Source organism: Girardinichthys multiradiatus, chromosome 3 (genome assembly GCF_021462225.1).
Source record: "Girardinichthys multiradiatus isolate DD_20200921_A chromosome 3, DD_fGirMul_XY1, whole genome shotgun sequence".
In the NCBI taxonomy this organism is placed as follows: domain Eukaryota; kingdom Metazoa; phylum Chordata; class Actinopteri; order Cyprinodontiformes; family Goodeidae; genus Girardinichthys; species Girardinichthys multiradiatus.
In genome coordinates this window covers 47,208,430-47,225,700 of record NC_061796.1, presented here as the reverse complement: position 1 = coordinate 47,225,700, position 17,271 = coordinate 47,208,430, and the positions used below count along the sequence as shown (strand labels likewise).

General features: G+C 41.1%; 1 protein-coding gene across 2 annotated transcripts; it reads left to right on the top strand.

The window, feature by feature from the left end:
• Nucleotides 1-730: 730 nt before the first annotated feature.
• hjv (hemojuvelin BMP co-receptor) lies at nt 731-16,875 on the top strand. Of its 2 annotated transcripts, none has more exons than XM_047361730.1 (4): nt 731-883; nt 5,782-5,880; nt 6,942-7,459; nt 15,489-16,875. In XM_047361730.1, the coding sequence occupies exons 2-4, from the start codon at nt 5,799-5,801 to the stop codon at nt 16,107-16,109; spliced, it is 1,221 nt and encodes a 406-aa protein (XP_047217686.1). In that variant the 5' UTR covers nt 731-883; nt 5,782-5,798; the 3' UTR covers nt 16,110-16,875. The 2 variants fall into 2 exon arrangements, with proteins under 2 accessions (XP_047217686.1, XP_047217685.1); XM_047361729.1 differs by having other exon boundaries at nt 731-909.
• The last annotated feature ends 396 nt before the right edge of the window (nt 16,876-17,271 follow it).

Here is a 17,271-nt window from a genome sequence, read left to right as displayed (position 1 = left end):
CAGATTATAATAATAATATTACAAAAAAACTCAATATCAATAATGCAAACTATTCAGGAGTATAGAAACTGGGTTAAAAGCCAATTTAATTTGTATTATTTCAAATTCCATATTTGATTTAATTTGTCTGGTATAAAAACTGATTATTCCAATCTTTGATTCCTAAATTATTAACCTGTCACATTGTCCTTAAAAAACTCTCTATACCTTCCAGAAACATTGGCCACATTTCCCTTTTCCATAAAAACGAACAGAGCTGGTATCTGCTCCAGCTCCACTGTTAGTTCCAAGAAGTTCAAGTCTGATTCCAACAGGAAGCTGCATGGATGTGTTTTTTGGACTTGTTGGTTTTCTGCAGAAAACAGACATGTTCTCTTAGATGTTTTTGAATTTTAGTTTCATTTCATCTGCAGCAGGAAAACCACGAAGCTTCTTTGAACATTTCAGATGATTTTATATTTTTAAACGTTTTAAAGAAGCCTGTGAGAATTATTAGAAAGAAAAACAGTTTGTTTAGAAATGAAATCAAAGTTTTCTGCTCGAGTTAAACAGCAAAAGAACATCAGGTTTTAAACAGCTTCCTGGAGGTCTGAAATAAAAATAAACTGCTGCAGAGAGAGAGAGAGAGTGTGTGTGTGTGTGTGTGTGTGTGTGTGTGTGAGGACAGTTGTCTTGCAGCAGGTGGTTGTTGAGGATTTATTTAGAAACCCCCGAAGCTCCCAGTCAGCTGTTAACACAGCACGAGGCTCAGGCCAGAACCGGACTGGGAACTCACGGGCCAACAGACCCCACCACAAAACCCACGGTGAATCTCCTGGAGTTTTTGGGTGTCCTCCAGACTGACGGGACACATGGACGGACTCTGATCCAGGACCAGCTGGAGGTAAAATAAACACAGTATGTTTGGAGGTGAGAACTTCCTGTGGGTCAGATTCAGGAGGAACACGTTGAGGTTCTGTCATGCATGCAGCTCGCAACTCAGATGTCTGTCACTCTTATTAGTTCTCATTTAACAGGAGTTTCTCCTGTTGAGACTAACAGCTGCTGAAAAAGATCTTTAGCTTGGTTCTTATTCCCCTTAATTGGTTAAAATCAGATTTCTGCTGCAGGCAACCAGAGCGTTATTACATCTCTACATACAGACTTACAAAAATGATCAACATTTGAAACTGACTGCTGAACAAATTATTTTGTATGTCTGCAAACTAACGATGTTCCTGTTTATCTTAGACTCAGTAATATTCACACTTGAAGTGATTTTTTAGTTTGTGTTGTGAGTAACTGATGGAAAAAGTAAAATTTATGTCAGACATGTATAAACTGACACATCATCCATAGTTTTTATGATAATGCAAAAATATTCAATAAAATGCAAGCATCAGATTATTAAAAGAGATTAAACAGTTAAACCACACGTTTGTATTCAGAATAGTATTAAAATGTAACTCAGACAGAAGACAAGTTTACTTGTTTTAGGTCCATACAGGAATTACATTACAAACAATATTAGCATAAAAAAACAATATTAGCTAACTTTAGGCATGTCATAAAATGAAGAAACAATAAAACAGATAAAAAGCTAAAACAATTATCAAGATTTGCTCATAAAACAGTCTTTAATTTTTATAAGGCAGCCACGGTAAAGAAAATGTTTTGTCCTGATTTAAAGGAACCAACTGTTTCTGCACCTCTCAGGTTTTCAGGCAGTTTTTCCAGAAACTGAATCTTGCCTCACCTTTAGTTCTGGTTCTGGAAACACTGAGTGAGCAGGTGTTTGTTGGATTATCCTTCATCTCCCTATGTCTCAAACATTTCTTTCATACAGGCTTAGTCTGTTTGCAAACATTTAGAAAATTTCAGCCCTCATTTGGTCAGATTTTCCTCACAACCAATCAGGTCTCGTTTTACGCGATCAGTAAACACGATCTTGATCCTCAGGGTTCCTGTAGATCTTTGGCTGATCCTAACATTTATTTTAACTTCAGCCCTTGAACTTGACCACAGCAGGTGAAAAAATGAGTAAAGAAAACTATCTCCAGCTGAGGAACGTATCTTAAAGTCTAATAAACAGGAAAAAACCAGCAGAGACTCGAGAGACGCTGGGATGTCTTTCAGATTTTTTCTTTATTTAACCAAAGAAAACACATGATTTCTTTGCACCAGACTGGTACTAACAAACAGCCTAAATATCCAGTTTTGATTCATTATACTGTGACCATACAGATATTTTAAAAAAAAGTGCTTTAGACTGAATTGTGCATCTTTCACAGTCTAAAGCTTCACTTCTGGTTTTACAACATGCAAACTTTTTCAGAAGGATCAAAAGATGTAATAAAAAATAGTTTTCTGTAGAGCTGGTTTGCTTGTAAAAGCCTGCATTAATATCAAGATTAAGATCATTTCCTGATAAATTAATAAACCATTTCCTGTTTTAATTATAAAGTAGATCTGATGAAGGATCCTCGGGTCAAATGTAATTCTGTCCCTCCTTCAGTCATCTGTTTGATGGTCCAACCAATAACAGCACAGGATCACTGTAAGCCCCACCTCCTGCAGGATGATGTTTGGTTTGTAGAAATAAAGGAATCAGGCAAACAGACAAAAGTCCAAGTTACAACACACTGACACAAAAAGGTCAACAGCAACCAAAACACTGAGACAGAACCCTCTGTCATGGTATGACATCCTTGGACTTGGTTTGTGTTTTTGTGTTAACTGTTCTTAGGTCTATGGTTTCCTTTATTGTTAATTAGTTCCACCTGTCCCTTATGCCTCCATGTCTCCTTGTCACACCTGTTCTTAGTTCTTGTGATTACCTGCCTTTCTTTTCTCCCTGTATATTAGTTGGTCTGTGTTCTTTGTTCCCCACTGGTTCCTCCGTCATTATTCCTCGTTCACTACCCCTGTTTATGGCTGGTTCCTAATATCATGTTCTGGGTTTGGATCGGACCAAAGTGCAGATAAGAGCTTGGCAGCCGCATGATGAGAAGAAGGCTTCTCTTTAATTAAAGGTCTCCAAAACGTAACATAATCCAGCATATACAAACATGAGTCGAGCCAAAAACTTACATGTGTACATAGTTCTGTAACGTAGCAAAACTGAGCATAAACAAGGGTAGTGAACGAGGAATAATGACGGAGGAACCAGTGGGGAACAAAGAACACAGACCAACTAATATTGATGGAAAAGAAAAAGGATCCAAAATGTAGATTAGATTCAAGTATAATACAGGAATATATAAACAATTACTATCATTATGTCCAGATTTACACAGATGCATCAAAAACAGATGAAAAAATAGGAGTAGCATTTGTAATACCAGAATTTAAAATAAAAGTAGGAAGGAGAATTACAGATGGATTATCAGTATATTCAGGAGAATTATTAGCAATATTGTTAGCAGTGCAGTGGGTGGAGGATATAAAACCATTAAAAACAATCGTTTGTTCAGATTCAAGTTCAGCATTATTAAGTTTAAAACATAATCATTCAGATGGTAGAGCAGACATTTTGTTGGAAATAAAACATACTTTATTTAGAATACAAAGAATGGGATTAATATTAGTGTTTTTATGGGTATCAGCACATGTAGGAGTTGGAGGGAATGAGAAGGCGGACAGGATAGCAAAGAAGGCAACACAAAACAACATTAGCTTTATAATAAATATTAGTAGGTCAGAGGCAAGAAATATAATTAAACAGAGAATCAGGAAAGAGTGGCAAAAAAGGTGGGATGAAGAAAAGAAAGGAAGATGGTTTTATAGAATCAACAAGATAACAGGAGAAGTAAGAACAGGAAGAAGGAGCAGAAAAGAGGAAAGATTAATTACAAGATTAAGAATAGGACATACAGGACTTAATTCTACATTGTTCAAGATAAAGAAACATAATACAGGAAAATGTGATTATTGTGGAGAGGAGGAAACAATAGAACATGTAATATTGAAGTGTCAGAAATATGAACAAGAAAGAACAATTTTAAGGAGAGAATTTGTAGGTATTAAAGAAAATTTTATATTGAGAGATACTTTGCAAAGAAGTTTAGGTAGTAAATATATTCAAATTATAATTAGATTTTTCAAAAGCACTAAATTAATAAATAGAATTTGATTGTTGTAATAGTAAATAAGATTTAAAACCATGAAGAACCACACTCCATACCAGGCGGTGGCGGTAATGCACATCTTCAAGTTATTTGCCAACTGCCAAAAAATAACACAGAAGAAGAAGAAGAAGAAGGATGTCATTCCATGACACCCTCAGTGTTCAGTCAGAACATCTCATGAAAGGCTCCAAACCAGCAGCTCGTCTGATGGAGATACATCAGACCGTCTGACTGCTTGGAAGGAAAATATTCAAAACCTGAAAACTTCGACAGAAATTAAAAATGGAGCCACAACAGCGACTGCCTAAATATCCAAGAAACAATTGAGTTTTTCTTCTGACTGCCACAGACCAGGAACCTTTTCTGAAGAGTTTGCATGAGGTTTATTTTGAAGGTCCAATGCTACTTCAGAGCCTCTTGAAAACTCTATGGAGCAACCCTGATGGATTATCATAAAAAAGCTGCTGAGTAATAAAAGAACCAGGAGCTCAGAAAATGCTGAGTCACTTAACTGTTAAGCTGATTTCCTTATTTCCTGGGGAGAAAGACGGGTCCACAGCATCACTCTTCATCAGACAGTCGCTTAAAACCTTCAGCCTGAAACAAACAGTCACTGAATGAAAACTAAGTTTGATCCAAAAGATTACTGAACCATCAGCGTCAGAGCTCTCCAGAGGGATTGCTGAGTCAATGCAAGCAACTGTTCACTGTCTCTACATGCTCATCCAGGAGGAGTGAATGCTGCAAGTCACTGACTGGATCTGCTGGGTTTCCTTAGATAAGAGCTGAAGTTGAATTTAACTGAATAGTGGTCACACATGCACATTTCAGTATGTCTGTGATCAAACAGAACCTTAAGGTCCAGTTTCTACAAAACCATTCAGAGCTGAAATCTACGGGGAGTGGGCATGTCTCTCTGGGCTGTGATTGGACCGAAAACTGTAGGTCCTAGAGCTGTGGGAGAAACACCGGCTGGAAGGAGACAGAAACACCCACAACTGGAAGTTCTGAATATTTCACCGGTTCAGAACCGTCATCACACTCTAAGCTGAACATTTTGTGGGAAAATCTGAAAAAATCCTCAAACTTAAACTGTGATCGGTGGAAAAACTGAAAAACCGATTACAATGAGAACTGAAGTAAAGTCCTACTTCTTGTGGCCTGGTTAAACTTTGAATGGTGGTTCTGGTGGTTGAGATACGGAGGTCCGTACAGGACTGGGTTTTATCATTGTTTCCGATATAGAATGGATTTCACAATAACTGTACAATTTATTGGTAAAATCTGGATGAAAACAAGCTAATATGTAGCAAACATTGAAACAAATCCTAATGAGATATTTGTGCAGGACTTGATCTATCGTGGTCAATGTTGAGTTATTGATATCCTGGTTGTCTGTGTGGCCTTTAACTGCTCTGTGCACCAACATCTCACTTTATTCAGAACAATGAAGCTGATTTACAGAGAATGATGACCTCAGAGATGAGCTCATGGTACACACACCTCACTGATGAACAACAGTTTCTCATAATCACATAAATTCATTGATGATTCATAGCCAGACAGTCAGGAAGGTGGAGAGATGACTGGAAGCATCCAGATGATCGGGAACCACCAGAGATGCTCATTTAAACACCCGAACAGACATTAACAAGACCTTTCCATCTTCTTTCAGACTGCTGCACACCACTGATGGAGGTACAGTTCACACTGTTACCATGGAAACGATGCATCCACCTGACTCTGCTGCTGGTTCAGCTGAGTTTACCTGAAGGTACCAACACTCACACAAAGTCAGCCGGGGAGGTCCCAGACACACTGTGAGGTTTTCAAAAAGCTCATCCACAGAAGTATTCACACCCCCTGGATTCTCCACATTTTGTCCCGTTCCGGCCACAGACTTTAGTATGTTTTATCCGGACTTTATGTGTTTGATCAAAAGGAAAGAAAAATAATTCATGGCTTTTAAATTGTGTTGTAAACAGTAATCTGAAAATGATGTGTGCCTTTGGATTTACCGCCCTTTACTCTGATGTCTCTAAATTAAATCCAGGGAAGTCAATTTCCTTCAGACGTTACTTAATTAAAAACGTCCGTCTGTGTTCTGTGTATTCTAAGTCTAACTGCAGATGTTCTTTTTCTGGCCTTAGAGGTTTGTTAGAGAACATTAGAGAACAACCAGCATCATGAAGACCAATGAACACATGGAAGCTGATCAGAGTTGATGGAAAAATGGATGGAGCTAAATCCAGGACTGTCCTGGAAGAAAACCTATTAGAGGCTGCAGACTGAAGACTGGGGTCAACCACCCTGAACATACAGCCAGAGATACAATGGATGGTTTAGTTTGAAGCATAATTATGTGTTAGAATCGCCTAGTCAAGGTTCAGACCTAAATAAAGGCTAGAGACTGTGGCAAGGCATGTAAACTGACGTTCACAGATGTCCATCTAGTCTGAATGAGCTTGAGCTGTTTGGTAAAGAACAGAGCAAAGCCTTCAGCATGTAGATGAACAAATCTGGTAGAGACAGACCTCAGAGGACCTGCAGCTGGACCTGCAGCCAGAAGAGGTTCTACAAATTATTGACTCAGCGTTATAAATCCAAATACACACCATGTGAAGGCTCTGTACCAGCATGTTACTTTGGGTCTAAGGCTGCATTGATGAAAGCTGTAGATTTATTTCCGGCATCTGGTTGAAACGTCAGTAAACAGCCTTCAAAATAAAAGCCCAGATTTTTCTTCTGAATGAGTTCTTCTTCACATCAGATTAATATCCAACATTCAGGATTTTATGATTTGTTTTGAGCCTAAATCAAACCTTCTCTCCTCAGTTGGAGCTTCCTGTCGGATCCTGAGGTGCAACTCTGAGTTTGTTGCTGCGACTGTTCACCTGAGCAGCAGCAGCAGCAGTGCAGCAGCTCTCAGCAGTAAGGTAGTGAACTCTGCATACTGCAGCGCCCTACGTTCCTACGGCAGATGCACCAAGAGGATGGCGCGGCCGTGTCGAGGAGACCTCGCCTACCACTCTGCAGTCCAGGGTATCGAGGACCTGTTGATCCAGCACCACTGCCCCAGGGTGGGGCCCACAGCCCAGCCATGGCCCTTGCCACAGGGCACAATGTCCGAAGACACCTGCCTCTATGAGAGGAACCAAGTCAGCAGAGAGGGACAGATGCCAGAGTACCTGTACTGCAGTGTGTTTGGAGACCCGCACATTCGAACATTCAACAATGACTTCCACACCTGTGCTGTACAGGGGGCGTGGCCTCTCATAGACAATGACTACCTGTATGTCCAGGTCACCAGTACGCCAGCCAAGGGTGGGATGTACCCCACAGTTGTTACCAAGGTGAGCTAAAGTTCAGAATAAGAATCAGAATCAGCTTCATTTGCCAAGTTTGTGACACAAACAAGGGATTTCACTTCAGTTCCATTTTGCTTTCAATGAAGACATTTAAAATATAAATATATAAAAAGGAAATAAAAATAAAAGCTTCTTTGTAAATATAAATTTGTATACATGTATACATATATATAAATATATATGTATACATGTATACATACAGTTTACAGACAGAGAGAGAAAGTCTGGAGAGGAAACTGTCTGACACAGCAATGACCTGTTTGAAGAGTTTCAGTCAGGTTTCAGAGCTCATCATAGCACTGAAACAGCTCTGCTGAAAGTCACTAATTATATTCTTATGACCTCAGATAATGGACTTGTGTCTGTTCTGGTTCTGTTAGATCTCAGTGCTGCATTTGATCCAGTTGATCATAATATTCTCTTAAAAAAGCTGGAATATGCTGTAGGGATCAGGGGAACAGCGCTAGGCTGGTTTAAATATTATCTGTCTGACAGATTCCAGTTTGTTCATGTAAATGATAAATCATCTTTAAACTCCAGGGTTAATTGTGGAGTACCACAGGGTTCAGTACTTGGGCCAATTCTCTTTACTATATATATGCTTCCAATAGGTCAAATTATCAGGCAGCATAGGATAAATTTTCACTATTACGCTGATGATACTCAGCTTTACTTATCCATAAATCCTGATGAGCCTGTTGTGGAATTTTCTTATCAAAGTGGGTAGAAGTTGACTCATAACAAGAGAAAATCCAGACTTTGTCTTTATAAGTTTTATTCAAAGGCATTCAGCGTTTGAATGACTATGTCACCGTGCAAGTCAGTTGAAACAGAGCCCCGATCAACATTTACACACAATATTTATACCAGAACATGACAGTGTTATCTCAACTTCAAAGAGTCTGTGTTTTATGACCCCAGACCCTTCTCGGGTTCAGAGGTGACAAGGTTACCTAGGAACAACCATCTACTCTCTCCGAGGCATCACCGTAACAAATGGCCTTAACCATTAAACTTTTGATAATGGCTTTTACAGCTTCCTCCTCTAACACAGATGTTCACAGAAGTGAGGTAAACCAAAGGTCATACACTGTGGAATGCTTAATAAAAGAATTTCCATCACAAGCCCAACCAGTTAGATAGACTACAAGCATGTCTTGAAGGCATAAAAACTTGGATGCTTCTAAATTCAGACAATACAGAAGTTGTCGTCTTTGGACCGGAGTCTTTAAAAAAGAAATTGCTTAGTCAATCACTTAACCTGGATGGCATTAAATTGACCTCCGGTAATAAAGTAAAGAACCTTGGTGTTAACTTTGACTAGGACATGTCATTTAAATCCCATATTAAACATGTTTCTAGGATTTCCTTCTTTCACCTCCAGAACATTGCCAAAATTAGAAATATCCTATCCAGGAGTGACGCTGAAAAACTAGTCCATGCATTTGTTACTTCAAGGCTGGACTATTGTAATTCTTTACTATCAGGATGTCCACAAAATGCTGTTAAAAGCCTTCAGCTGATTCAAAATGCTGCAGCAAGAGTTCTGATGAAAATTAAAAAGAGAGATCATATTTCTCCTATTTTAGCTTCCCTTCATTGGCTCCCTGTTAAATCCAGAATAGAATTTAAAATTCTCCTCCTCACATATAAAGCCCTTAATGATCTAGCTCCATCATACATCAGAGATCTGATTGGTCCATATGTTCCTAACAGAGCACTTTGTTCTCAGACTGCAGGTTTACTGGTGGTTCCTAGAGTCTCTAGAAGTAGAATGGGAGGCAGATCCTTTAGTTATCAGGCTCCTCTCCTGTGGAACCAGCTCCCAGTTTTAGTCCATGAGGCAGACACCCTGTCTACTTTTAAGACAAGGCTTAAAACTTTCCTTTTTGATAAAGCTTATAGTTAGAGTGGCTTAGGTTATCCTGAGCTATCTCTGTAGTTATGCTGCTATAGGCTTAGGCTGCTGGAGGACATAATGACCACTTTTACTCTCTCTGCTACATTCTCCTACTAGTCTCTAATTCTGCATTATTTGCTGTTATTTCAGCTTTTAACTTTGTTCTCTCTTTTCTCTTCCTAGAAGCTACACCTGGCCTGGCTCTGTGTCTACCTGTGACACCTTTCTGGAGAGGGGAATCATCCGAGCTTCTGCTGGCAACAACTTAATGCTCACCTTCTACAGATGATCCACATGGCCCTGTCTTTCAGTGTTTAACCCTTTCTCTCTCCTAGACATGGCTACTGACTGAGCTTCTACTGTAACTAACTCTATGTTCTCTCTTTCAGACTCTAACCTTGAAAACTGGCTCAGAGTTTATCTGTTCTTTCTTTCTAGGTGAAAAGACTAAAGGAGCTACATCCATTAACATTTACTTTTCCTTCCCATAGAAAGTACTCCTGGATCAGTGCTTCTTTGTTCTTTTTGTGTCTCTGCTCTGTTCTCTCAGTCAGTCGTGGCAGATGGCCGCTCACACTGAGCCTGGTTCTGGTTCTGCTGGAGGTTTCTTCCTGTTAAAAGGGAGTTTTTCCTCTCCACTGTCGCTACATGCATGCTCAGTATGAGGGATTGCTGCAAAGTCAACACCAGTGACTGTCCACTGTCTCTACATGCTCATCCAGGAGGAGTGAATGCTGCAAGTCACTGACTGGATGCAATCTGCTGGGTTTCCTTAGATAGAAAATCTTTTTATCCAGTTTGAATAAATAACTGAATCTGACTGTTGTGAAGTGCCTTGAGACGACATGTGTTGTGAATTGGCGCTATATAAATAAACTAAATTAAATTGTGGTGGCTGGCTTTAGCTGACATCGCTCTGTAGCACCACCGGAAGGTCAAAGCTTAAACAGTTTGTGTGCAGGCTGTTGTGAACCGAAGCGTGTTTCCACCAGCTTCGAGAACTAAGACTCCATCATCAGCAGCATGCTCTTTCCTTCCATGTTGTGTAATGTGTAAGCGTAGTAGTAGTAGATAAAGGAGCTTGATGACCTGCTCGCATCTCTTCTGTGATTACAGATGTACCATTAATGCAATAAAAGAACATCCAAACACTACGGGTTATACGGAAAAGGGTAATGCGCTGCTATACCTGTCATTTCTATCATCTCCAGCTTTGAACAGCACCACAGGTGATGTCACAGTTCGTGCAGAAAAATCAAGTATCCTGCGGTGCCCGGGTTGAACCATAGTAGGCGCTCTGGAGCCTCTTTGTTTAGGTGAAAACACGTGCGGGAACCAGAACGAGCTCAGAACAGCGTTGATGAAAAAGAGGTATCAGTGACAGCTGGTTTCTGCTAACAGTGCTCTGTAGCGCCACCTGAAGGTAAAACTCTGAACAGTTTATGTGCAGGGTGTGTGGGGTCTGCAGAGATTTTAGCAGCTCTTTTCCTGACCCTTGACCTGTATAAGTCCTGGATGGAGGGAAGGTCAGCCCTGATGATTCTCTCTGCAGACCGGATTGTTCGTTGTAATCTGGACCTGTCCTGTTTTGTGGATGATCCAAACCACACTGAGATGGATGAAGACAGGACAGACTGAATGATGGCAGTGTAGAAGATGACCAGCAGCTCCTGTGGAAGGTTGAACTTCTTGAGTTGTTTCAGGAAAAACAGTTTCTGCTGGACCTTCTTCTAAACACTGTCTTTGTGTTAGGACCACCTCAGGTCTTGAGAAAGGGTGGTTCCTAGGAACCAGAAGGGATCCACAGCAGACACAGAGTTGTTGAGGATGGTGAGAAGAGGGAGTATGGGTAGTGTTCTCTTGAAGTACACAGTCATCGCCACAGTGTTGAGCAGGTTAAACTCCAGGTGGTTCTGGCCGCACCAGTGGACCATCCACCTCCTGTCTGCATGTCGTAATTGTCCTGGCTCAGACCAATAACCGTGGTGTTATCTGCAAACCTCAGAACTTTCACAGACAGGTCCGTTAAGGTGCAGTCATTAGTGTAGAGGGAGAAGAGAAGTGGGGAGAGAGCACACCCCTGGGGGGCGCCAGTGCTGATGTTTCGTGAATGCGAGAAGATCCTCCACAGTCTTTCATGCTGTTGCCAGTTCTTCCGGAAGATGGTGATTCACTGAGAAGTGGAGACTGGAGCTGTGATGTCTTTACAGTCTTCAACACCAGTCATTTGAAGGATTTCATGACCCTAGACGTCAGGGCGACAGGCTTGTAGTCATTTAACCCTGTGATGGTGCGTTTCTTGGGGACTAGATTGATGGTGGAGTAGTAGTAGGTTTGTAGTAATAGGAAACCTCACACAGCTCCAGAGACTTGTCGAAGATCTGAGTGAAGATGGAGACCAGTTAGTCAGTGCAGGCTCTCAGGCAGAAGGTGAAATACCATTGGGTCCTGAAACTTTCCTGGTCTTCTGACGCTGAATGAGCCTATTTACATCTTCCACAGAGACCTTTAGTGCAGGCAGGGGGGCCAAGGACAGTGGTTGTCCATGGGGAGCTTTTGTGAAATTTGGACGAGTTGGTGTGAATGGCTGCTTTTCAAACCTGCTGTAGAAGCTGTTAACGTCGTCTGCCAGGCAAGGATTCTGCTCACGGGTTCCTGTTGGCAGTGAAGTTTATCAGACCATTCCAAACTACAGCTAGGTTGTTTGGTGAGAAACTGTTTTTCAGCTTATCTTTGTAAGTACTTTTAACTGCCCTGATTTCCTTGGTCAATTTGTTCCAGGCCTAATTATACCGGGCCCTGTCCCCCTGCTGGAAGCCTCTTACAGGAGTGGGGCCCCATCTTGCAAGTAATGTTGATTGTTCTGTTGATTAAACTTTATAATGAGTTTCATTTAAAGAAGATGTGACAAATCCAGTTGTTTTTCCCAGCGGAATCTCCTGCAAGCTTTAATTGTGTGGCTGCTCCACCACATCTGAAAAAAGCTAATCATTGCAAAGCCTGATTAGTCACCTTCACTACGAGGATCAGGCATTCATGGAATGAACAACACACCTAAACTTTTATGGTGCACCCAAAAAAGTGCCAAAAATACCTGGAAACATTCTCCTGTTGCTTTTCACTCATGTTTTGAGTTTCAGAAGCAACCAGCTATGTGCTGGTCACAGGTGTGACACATGGCAACTAATTGACTTGTGTGCATGGGTTGTGCAACTTTGTTGAGCATGTGTGCTTGAAGCATCAGCGTGTTTGACCCCTCAGGGTAAGCCTTGTACAGCATAGTTGCTGATGTCCTGGTACTAGGAGTGGCAGCAATATTTGGAGTCATCCCTGGTACCATACTAGGGCAAGCTGTGTTTGTATTTATTCAATATCCTTGATATGCCATCCTTTTTGTCAGCTAATTCACAACTATACTGAACAAGAAATACATTTGGTCAGTCCAGCTCAACAAAACGTTGAGTTAGAATGATAGAATTGTGGTTCTGACGGATCCAGTAAGGCATGGACACATCCTGCTTCGCCTTTAACACACTAGCAGTAGCCTTAAAGGACGAAGCCTATTTGAAATATAATGCTGGTTCCATAGTGTAACCCCAAATTCTGAGTATAGGCACAGCCCTTTAAGCCTCACTGGTTCCTGAATGGCTGAAGAAAAAGTACTATTTTATAATCATTTATATGATTTATATAATATATAATTTATAATCATTACAAGTTGTTCTTCATAGTAAACTGGCCAGCAACACATTTTGCTTTCATCAAAAACTAAAATCATTTTCCAAACCTTTTTTTGTGACTTTGGTTAAATTATGTCTGAAATTTCAGATCCCTCTTTCATCTAGGATCTACACAATGAAAGGTACCAACACAGAATAAGGGGTTAAAGTTGACCCACCCTTGATCCACCTCAGGAGCAGGCGCTCACAGAACTGAGCCACAAGAAAGTCCTGGTCCATCTGACCTAAGAAATATGTTGATCAGCAGATTCTGATGCAGAGATCAATCTTGAAGATGAAAGTGTTCTTGAATTTAAAGCACTAAATTTATTTGGGCACCCTGCAAGAGAACTGCCAAGATTTGGGGAAATCCTTGACACATATCTTCAGGGCCGTAGCACGACTTTAAAAAATAGTGAGGTCCCCCTGCACATCAGTTACAAAGAAGACCAAAACCTAATTAAAATGGAAGCATTTAATTAAAACATAAGTGACTTGAATGTGACATGTATTTGTGTGTGTGAATCCATGGGGAGCGACATCATCTGAGGCAACAGGGACTCAGGACACAACCATGATGATTCACTGAAATGACATGAATAAGGTTATATGAATGTTGATTGTTCAATCTGCACAAACACATTCAAAACAAATTTCGGACCTGGATATTACTGTAATAACACATCTATCCGTGGTCAGTAGTAGCCTAGAGTAAATGTTACAAAGGCCAGTCAGTTTTTGTTTGTTTTGAACAACACAGGGACATGGGTCTCAGCAATGCATCCTGGCTGAAGTGGATGGACAGCAGCCATCCGTTTAATCTCTTTTTATTGTCTGGAATAAATAAAGGATCCGTGTTCATTTATAAAACCAGTAAAAAAAAAAAAAAAAGTTCCTGTCTTAATTTAATGAATGGAAACATTAGTTCTTGAAATAGAAACAGTCTGTCACAGCCGCTCACAAAAAATGTGCCAACACAAATCAAACGTCGTCGTCAATGGGTGGGAACTATTCTAACTAATCTATACAGTGTTATGAGGAGGAAAGACTAGTGAACTGTTATTTGGAGAATAAGGGAATAAAAGTAGAAGATTTTTAACCGCTGTTTCACCGTCAGCTGCACTCTTCTTTTTCTGGTCTTTATTTTTAGCGGTAGGGTATGCAAAGCTGCACTCTTCTTCTTCTGGTCTTTATTTTTAGCGGTAGGGTATGCAAAGCTGCACTCTTCTTCGTAGACAGTGATTTTGGCTGCCTTACACAGTTGCAGTGCCTCCTACAGTAACCTGATGGAGCTACTTAGAGAACCACTTTGTTTGAAAGCATTGTTTTGATTAATTTAATATTACATAGCAGAAAAATACTGAGGTCCGGACCTCGGTGTCCTCAATGGTAGTTACGGCCATGCATATCTTAGCATAATGCTAGGATTAATCCTGTAAGTTCTTGGCCACACCCCTTTTGGTTCTACAACTCCAGCTGCATGGTCTGAAAGCAGACACAACCCAGATCAATTTGTATAAAGTGAAAGTGATCAGTCATGGAAGGTTCTTGGTTCTGTATTCATAGCAAAATAATAATCGTAAAGAAGCTTTACTTAGTTCTTCTAAGGACCCATTCACTTAAATCAGGTGTCTTCAAACAGGCAAACTGAGTCAAAAATATGCAGGACATATGCATCTCCTCCTGGAGATGGTGCTTTCAGTTATTTTACCTGGTTTTACAATCAGTTTCTCCTTGCAGCTCCAGAGGATTAAAACAAGGTAGTGTTTCTTTCTTCAGCATTTTTCTAAAAGAAAAGGTGGTTTAGGTACTAACCTGTTAAGCCCGACCCATTGTCTGTGGTGTCTTTGATTGTTTTTTTGTTTATTCACAAATAAATCATAGTAACTGTTGCAATAGTGCTTCCACCCAAAAAATATTCTTTTATGTCTTACCTTTACACAAGTACCAAAGGTTTACATGTAGACCTTATAACTGTGGTACGATACTTGATTTATTTCAGGTGTGTAATTTCAGGTGGAAATTGTTTCTAAAACTTTTAAGGCTTAACAGGCTAATAAGCTGGTTGCAGTCTACAATTGTGCCACCAGATGCTTTAAATACCACATATTTGGACATAAACAGTGATTAGGCTGTGTTTTATTCATAATAACAGCCAGAACACCTTGTCTTTTTGTCTGTTTCCCTTTCTCTGCTCCATCCTTTTCCTGCAATCATTTAAGATGATCTTCATTAATAATCATAAAACATAATTCTCCATATTTTGCTGTTGATTTTACACTATTTTTATCCACTCCGTTTATAAGAATTAACTGATAAAATTAATATCTACAGTTAAAACTGCTTGGCTCATGCCCATCAGTGTCTCATTGTCTGTTGTTCTGGTTCCGTTCAGATCACCATCATCTTGAAGAGCTGGCGTCAGTGTGCTGACCAGCAGCAGTACCAGGCGGAGCTGGATAATGTTCCTGCTGCGTTCGCTGACGGCTCGGTGTGGAGTGGCGAGCGCAGAGGTCACCGTGTCCTCATGGTGCGGACCGAGAGTCCCGGCCAACACGCCGAGATCCGGGCGGCTCACATTGGAACCCTGATGGTGGTGCGTCAGAGTGGGCGTTCACTCAGCTTGTCGATCCGCTCGCCCCGTGGCATCATTGAGGCCTTTGACCCGGATCATGACCTGCAGCTCTGCATGTGGGGCTGCCCTGCCTCCCAGAGGATAAACACACTCAGCCCCCCGGCACTGAACTCTTTGGCTGAAGCCGCCATCAGAGCAGAGGCTCACTGTTCTGCTCTGCTTCCTACTCAAGACGTCTACTTTCACGCATGCGTTTTCGACCTGATCACCAGCGGAGACCTGAACTCCAGTACAGCTGCTGTCAACGCGCTGCAGGACGCCCGAAACATGATCAGCAACGGACAGGGCATCCACCTGATTCCTGTCGCTGCTGCAGGACGAGCGCGACTGCAACTCCTGCTGCTGCTGCTCAGCATTCTGGGAATTCTGGGCGGGGCCTGATTGGACCTGGATCTTTCATCAAACATAACCTGCAGCTAAGCTCAGACAGATATGACCATCCTCTCTGATCATCAAGCCGTCATTTATCTTCTCAGTTACAGTTTTGATCCAGTCGAGGTAAAAATGATCCAGTTTTCCAGCTGTCAGTGAAACATCCCCAGAGTCCTGATCTGTGGAGCTTTCACCCCTTCAAAAACTGCAGAAGGACAGTTCTTCTCAACCCTGGCTCAGCTGCTGCACATTAAACTGATTTTCAAGACAGTTTAGAGGGTTTTTCTTTAATGAACAGTCCTGAAAACAATACATGTATTTCTGTTGCATCTGTGAAACGTCACATTAGTCTGAGTCCCTCATGCAGGACATCATCACTTATGTCTGCATTGAGAAAAGAAAGCAGCTACAAAAAATCTGTCCAGTTGTGGTTCTGAGTTCTGCTGCTGCTCCAGTCAAACACCGAGCTCTCCAACAGTCGCCTCAAGCAGAACTTTAAGGAAAACTGTGAAGCTGCTGCTGATCAAGATCAAATGCTGTAAATTAATTTGGATCAAAAAGGAGATTTTCTTATTAAACATTTAAATGTTGGAGTGAAAGATGTAACTTAGCATCTAATCTCAAAACAAACATGAAAATAATCTAAAATATGATTGAAAACAAATGACTTCCTTTGCTAGGTTATGTTTGGTCCATGAGAAAAATCACTTAATGCTACCTGTAGAAACTGCAAAGTGGAAAAGCTGTATGTGAAATATAAAATGTTAAAAAATCATGCATGGTCATTTTCACCCTGAAACCTCCAGTAGTTTCCTTCAGTTTTAGCTGGAATAGATAAAGCCATGGAAAAAACTAAGAACCCCATGATCCAGCACCTTGTATGACCCTTCTCCAGCAACTCGTAGAACCTCCTCCAGAACCTCCAGCGGCTCGGAGAACCTCCTCCAGCAGCTCATAGAACCTCCTCCAGCATCTTGTAGAATCTCCAGCAGCTCATAGAACCTCCAGCAGCTCATAGAGCCTCCTCCAGCAGCTTGTAGAATCTCCAGCAGCTCATAGAACCTCCAGCGGCTTGGAGAACCTCCTCCAGCAGCTCATAGAACCTCCTCCAGCATCTTGTAGAATCTCCAGCAGCTCATAGAACCTCCAGCAGCTCATAGAGCCTCCTCCA